Source organism: Pseudomassariella vexata (genome assembly GCF_002105095.1).
Source record: "Pseudomassariella vexata strain CBS 129021 chromosome Unknown BCR38scaffold_16, whole genome shotgun sequence".
Lineage (NCBI taxonomy): Eukaryota > Fungi > Ascomycota > Sordariomycetes > Amphisphaeriales > Pseudomassariaceae > Pseudomassariella > Pseudomassariella vexata.
In genome coordinates, this window is record NW_024467971.1 from 176,631 (window position 1) to 182,630 (window position 6,000).

The window sequence follows — 6,000 nt, forward strand, 5'->3', positions numbered from 1 at the left end:
ATAGTAGATTTTGAGGTTAGCATAGTCATATCGATGAATTTCGCTTGCTTCCATATGATCCATAATACCCAAAGTCACTTACAATGCAATTAGTTCTCTCTCCTCTTCCCCTTCTATTCCTCCTAAATCACGTCCTCCAAATCACCTTCATGAAGATAATCATCCTTCTCATCCAGAATCTGCATGTCAAACTCGTTGAACCGGGTTCCAAATTGAACGGCTCCAAATCTCTCCTTCAATATACGGTATGACGGGCTCAAATGAGTCATCCAGTTGCCTGCCACGGTACAGGTCGAGGAGGAAGTGTGAAGGAAAACCTAGCAAGTTGCCGATGAGGATTACAAGCGAGCTTGAATCCGTTGTCAAGCATTTCTTGTGTGATGATGGCACCAGGTTCGAAAGGTGACAAGTCTAAGGGGAGGCCACAGGAATATGTGAAACTGCGGTGACACATAGGGCAGTCTCTGTTGTTGGAAGCTTGAGGTCAATTTCGGAATGCACTCGTGATGAAATGCATGTTGATATAGGACTGTGACCAACTTGGTTTCACAGTCGTCTTTGTAGATTGGGCAAGTGAAGGCTGCGGTTGATTGTTTGAACTGTTGTTTCTGGGAGTGCTCTTCAGGAGCAGAAGTGTGCGTAGTAGGTTGCTGATCAGAAAAGTCCTGGTTCAGTAAATTTCTCGACTGAAGAAGTCTACAAATAAGTCGAATGAATTTATTATCAGAAGACGTTCGCCAAAGCCCAAAGACGATTAATTATAGCTATTCCCAATGACAACGAGCTAGTATTAAGCTTATTTACGTTAGACTCACACATCTTAGCTTATGGTACTATTAGACTGTACTATCTGATGAAGTCTATATGCGCTTGTTGCTTAAAACTCCAATCGGGCGGACTATTATGGTACTAACACTTAGTCACATTCTTATTACTTGATGAAGCCTGTATACTGGTTACTAACAAGTAGATTGGGCAAAACTGTTCGACTACTAATACCCAGTCAGCTTGAGTATAGAGTCCCAAAGCCCTATTTCGAATCCTTCAACTGAAATATGAGAGATCACTTTGGTTATGTTTTGCGTCTCTTCTTTCGATGGCAGACAGCCCTATCGTAGTGGTGGCATTTGAAAGTATTTGACCCAAATGGGTCCAAAACAGGTCAGTTAAGAAGCGAGCTTCCTCCACGAAATTGACTCGATCAGATTTATATTTTTTTCTAATAGAGCATGACGGTTTCGTAAGAACAATGCCAGCTAGCTACCCTGCTATGCTCTACACTCACTTTAACAAAGACCATTCTATTGATTTGAATCATAGATAAGTGTCTATATTACACCAAGTATCTCTTGAAATAGCTCTCAGCCTCAATATGAAACACAGCTTCTACCTGGGCCTGGCTGGTGAGTTCCTCTCAACTAGGAAATCTTGACGTCGTCCAATTACCCGCTTTCACTATGGTCCGATTCACTCTTGATCTCAATATCAAAGTTCACAACTGCCACTTGTATTCCACTGTAGTCTATTGGGGCTGGGACTTTTCTGTCCATGCGGCCTTTGGCCAAGTTCTCAATTCGTCTTTGTTAATGCCGTGTGCCGAATGAAACTCATGGATCGCTGTCTGAATCTGGGGCTGCGCTTCATTTTAGGCACGCTACTTGTCTTTAGCGATCGGACTCATTCAAGAATGTTAAGTATCTCTAGAAATAACCAATGATCCAATACTGAGCATTGACGGCGGCGATTTGATCGGGAAGTGAGGCTCAAGTCCAAAGTTGAGATGTATTGGTAAACCTGGGACAAGGGAATATTTCTTCCGGTCTGGTTATCCTAAGGATGGGTAGTTGAGCACCAGCCACGCAGTGTAGATTGATCAGAAACCCTGGGATTCGAAGGAAGAAGAAAACCAGGTCATAAATGGTCAATTGAACAAATAAAAATTGGAAGTGCGCGTAGCACGGTCAACTGTGTTTACCAAAAGGTATTATTCTAGGAGGAAGGTATGAGCGAGTTCAAAATGCGCCCAATTAACAGTAGCGATCGACTACCTCAGGAAGATCTCTGAATCTGAGCGAAACTACAACTCAAGGCCAGAAGACACACTCCTGCCTATTGTTTTAAGGCGAGATTTCGACTGAAATAACTTTAGAAGGGTGATATCTCGTAATCTGGACATTGCTTCCTGTTTGTCTGCCTGAAACAGTCCCATTCTTAGGCAAGGTTGTTATCACACTCTAGCGAGTAACGTGCCTATCTCACATTTAAATACCTGGTTCTTCCATTGAGACCATATGGCTATCAAACGACCTGGTATGTAGCAGAGCTTCCACATCATGTTCACTGTGTGTTACTGAGAGAAGAAATGTGAATAACCCATTTGCTTCAGCTGAGCAGAGCAGCAGAAGAAACGATCATCAGGTGGGAAGTCCAGAGTGTACGCCTGTGTCACTAACTGGACCCTTAGCTTTTTTTAATCCAGCTGGCCCTTTTCGCATTAGGGAGGCACAGCGACGCCCGCCAAGATTTCCTCATCTACCCAGCTGTATCACACAAGAAATTCTGTAGCATATCTCCCATGACGTTCTCTATTCACCTACATAGGTATCTAAACATAACTTGGACAAAAACTTCTCTCCGATTTTCGTTGTCCATGATGCAAATCGCTGTTCATAATTATGTTGCTGAAGACGCCGGGTGGAGCGGTCTTGAGTAAATCAAACCCCCTCGGTCCCCTCCCTCAACTACTTACATGATGACCTCGTTCGTGACATCCCTCTTCAACTCCTTGAAAGGCAAGCAAACACAGTTCTGCACGCGAACCTCGTCGCCAACACCACACTCCTTGCCCAGAATCGTGATGCTTTGCACCTTGACGCCGTTCTTCACGATACTGGTTGTGTGGCTGGTGACTGGCGTCGGCGTGCCTTCAACACGGGCCCAAGCACCGACCCGACTGTTCCATCCGATGATGCTGTACAGGACGCAAGCGTCGTGCTTGATCTCGCTGTCCTCCAGTACAATGGTCTCCTTGACACGGACACCAGCACCAATGACAACACGAGGACCAACTGAAACGTTTGGGCCTAGCTTGGCTGTAGGGTCGACAGTCGCCGTGGGGTGAATGAAGACTGGGGGAATGATGTTGGCCGAGGGCTTGGCCAGTTCAGTAGAGCCACTCTGATGTGCCTTCTGAAGGTAGAGGGCATTGGCGGGCACAGCAGAGCCGGCCGTCTTGATCTGGCGCCAGAAATCCTTAGTCTCGTACACGAAGAACTGCTTGCTGTCGGCAAGGTCACTAAGGACATCCTGCTCGAGGCGCAGAACCTGTTTACTGCGATCCTCGTCGTCATCGGCCATGAAGCTGTTCTCAAGGTTCTCCGACGACGGGTAGCTGAGCAGACGCGGTCGTTCGCTGCGACGCTTAATGGCGGTCTTGATGCTGGGAAAGATGGCCTCGACGCTGAAAAGGTACACGCCGCAGTTGATCAGGTTGCTGATACGACTCTCAGGTTTCTCGACGTAGTGGAGCACACGGCGGGAGTGCGCGTCGCTAACGATGCACCCAAAGTTGGTGGCAGCGTCCTCACTGACCCTTGTGCCCAGAATGACAGCCTCGGCATCCTTGTCGTCGAAGAGCTTGGCCATCTCATTGAGGGGGAAAGAGCAGCAGACGTCGCTATTGAGCACGAAGATGCGCTCGGGGCGCCCTTTGAGGATCGCATCGCGGAAGTGGTACAGCCCACCGGCGGTACCCAGTGCCTGATACTCGCGCAGGTACTTTATGGGCAAGTTGGGGAATTCGTGGGCCGACTCTCGAATGAAATCCCTGAAGACAGACTCGTCGTAGTATCCTATCATAACCACCTCCTGAATCGAAGGCACTTTCGCAATGGCGGTCAGGCAGTGCCAGATGATGGGGTGGCCCGCGACATCGAAGAGGGGCTGCTGCAGTCAGATAAAGCTAGCATGTTGTGACAGTAGAAAGTACTAACCTTGGGGACATCGAGGGAAAGTGGTCGAAAGCGTGTGCCTCTAGAAGGGCCACCGACCTAGTAGTTGAATATACTGTCAGTTCAGTTTGGTCGAGCTTGCGTGGGGCGCTATGCAATTGTGGGATGCCCACCAGGATGACGGCCTTAGTGTCCTTGCCAGCACCATTGGCCTTTTCCCGCAGAGGAATTTGGAGACTCATGTTGCTGATTTGGAGTGATGTTGCTGGGAAATGTGTACGATTGTATTCCAAGCTGGCAGGACGTATTTTTCCCTTCACAAAGAACGGATGTTTATTGTTGTCAGCGATCGCAATCCTGTCCCCTAGAAATACTTGAGGTCAAAGCGAGCTCACTGCAGTTTACTTTGGGGTAACAGTGACAGGGGTAGCGCAGCTCAAACTGCAAGTTGCAATTTCCTGGCAGCAGAGGGGTAACCTCGGAATAACCATTTGCCGAGGAAGGGGTGGCGTTCCAATGATACCAGACTCTCAACCATCGAGTTTACAGGTGGTTGCGAATCCTTGAAAAGCAGATGTTGCAATACTATACATAGAATACCACTGTCTGATTGATGTTCGGATGTCATTGGAAATGCGCCTAGGATACGGCCAATGAGGTCATTAGGATCACCCATTGCTAAGTGAAAGTTTGAGATTACCAGACAGTGCAGATGCGTCAGATTCATGGATGTCCCAATTCCTCATCATTTGGTCTATTAGTACAAGGTCTATGTTTTCACCCCAACAGGCTGACTACTTTTATTTGTCCTCGGAGCTCTCATCCTTTGCCAGATCATGCTCCTTCAACAGCGCTGTAATCTCATCTGCACTCCAAAGACGGTGGTAGATCTTGCCATCCTCAGTCTGTCCCACGGTTGCAAATTCGACTAGAATACAGGGTTAGTTGGATCAGAGATTAAATGGGCCGATGGCACTTACTCTTCTCGCTGCTCAACTTGGTCGAGTCCATCGTCTTGCTCAACACCTTGACTGCTTGGCCACACGCCTCCTTCAGCGTGCAGTCCTCTTTGTAGTCCTGCTTCAACAGACTGGATGCACTAGCATTGTTGGCGCCCGCACTCGTTGCCTTCCATCCTCCGTAGTTGCCAGACGGGTTGCTGAGGTATAGTTGGAATTGTCGCTGGGGATCCCATCCGGCGTAGATGAAGGACACACCAAAAGGCCGCAGACCACCATGTTGGGTGTAACCCTGCTTCAGATCGCATAATCTTCGTACCAACTGCTCGCAGGGGATATCTTCGTTGTATGTGAGGAGGTACCGTTGTGCAGCTTGTCGAGCGTAGTTGATGAGGATGTTCGCATCGGCTGTCATGCCTGCAACGGCGCAAATCATGTTGCTAGGTTACATCAGCACGCCAATGCATCCAGTTGACCGTGGCAAGAGAGCTGGGCTTACTCATTGAGAATGTACAGCTTCTCTGCCGATGTGTCCTGCTCCAACAGCTTCGACGTCACCTTTCGCTCTGCCGCCAGGACAATGCCATCCTTGGCCAAGATTCCGATGGCCGTACCGGCGTGGGAAATGGCTTCTAAGGCATACTCGACTTGGTAGAGCCGACCTTCGGGAGAGAAGATGGTTGTCTGCGAGAATGTTAGCTATTTTTGAGCAGCTGCCGTAGCTCCATATCTTGGGAGCTTACTCGGGAATCGTAGCGGCGAGACATGGTGTCGTGGTCTCAAGGCGGAATGTGACGTAGTGGGTAGAGTCGAACTATGGTGTGCCAAAGTGCCCTTGATGAATTATCCTGATGCGGCGGGCAGAATTGTTAGTTTGATGGAGCAGAATGACGGGATGGTAAGAAGGCTGAGAGGGTCCGGCGACATGCAGTTCGGACCAGCTCAGCTAGGCAAGACCTAGACGCGTAGCTGCCAGGCAGGCCAATCAGCTTTTACCTCCACTACAGCTTCCAAGCCTTCACGATTTGATTGCTGCGAGACCTATTTAGCCACTGATTGCCGCCACAACTTCTTATCAAGATCAAGCCACG

At 48.5% G+C, this 6,000-nt stretch overlaps 2 protein-coding genes across 2 annotated transcripts; both read right to left on the reverse strand.

Moving 5' to 3' along the window:
- Window positions 1-2,558: 2,558 nt before the first annotated feature.
- On the reverse strand, window positions 2,559-4,361 carry BCR38DRAFT_400120 (nucleotide-diphospho-sugar transferase). The gene is made up of 3 exons (XM_040857731.1): window positions 4,124-4,361; window positions 3,993-4,049; window positions 2,559-3,942 (listed from the first exon to the last, which is right to left on the reverse strand). Exons 1-3 carry the CDS (start codon window positions 4,190-4,192, stop codon window positions 2,746-2,748), a joined length of 1,323 nt encoding a protein of 440 aa, XP_040711343.1. The 5' UTR covers window positions 4,193-4,361; the 3' UTR covers window positions 2,559-2,745.
- Window positions 4,362-4,514: 153 nt separating this feature from the next.
- BCR38DRAFT_447262 (nucleophile aminohydrolase) lies at window positions 4,515-6,000 on the reverse strand. Its single transcript, XM_040861136.1, has 4 exons — window positions 5,653-6,000; window positions 5,409-5,593; window positions 4,931-5,349; window positions 4,515-4,878 (listed from the first exon to the last, which is right to left on the reverse strand). Exons 1-4 carry the CDS (start codon window positions 5,674-5,676, stop codon window positions 4,751-4,753), a joined length of 756 nt encoding a protein of 251 aa, XP_040711344.1. The 5' UTR covers window positions 5,677-6,000; the 3' UTR covers window positions 4,515-4,750.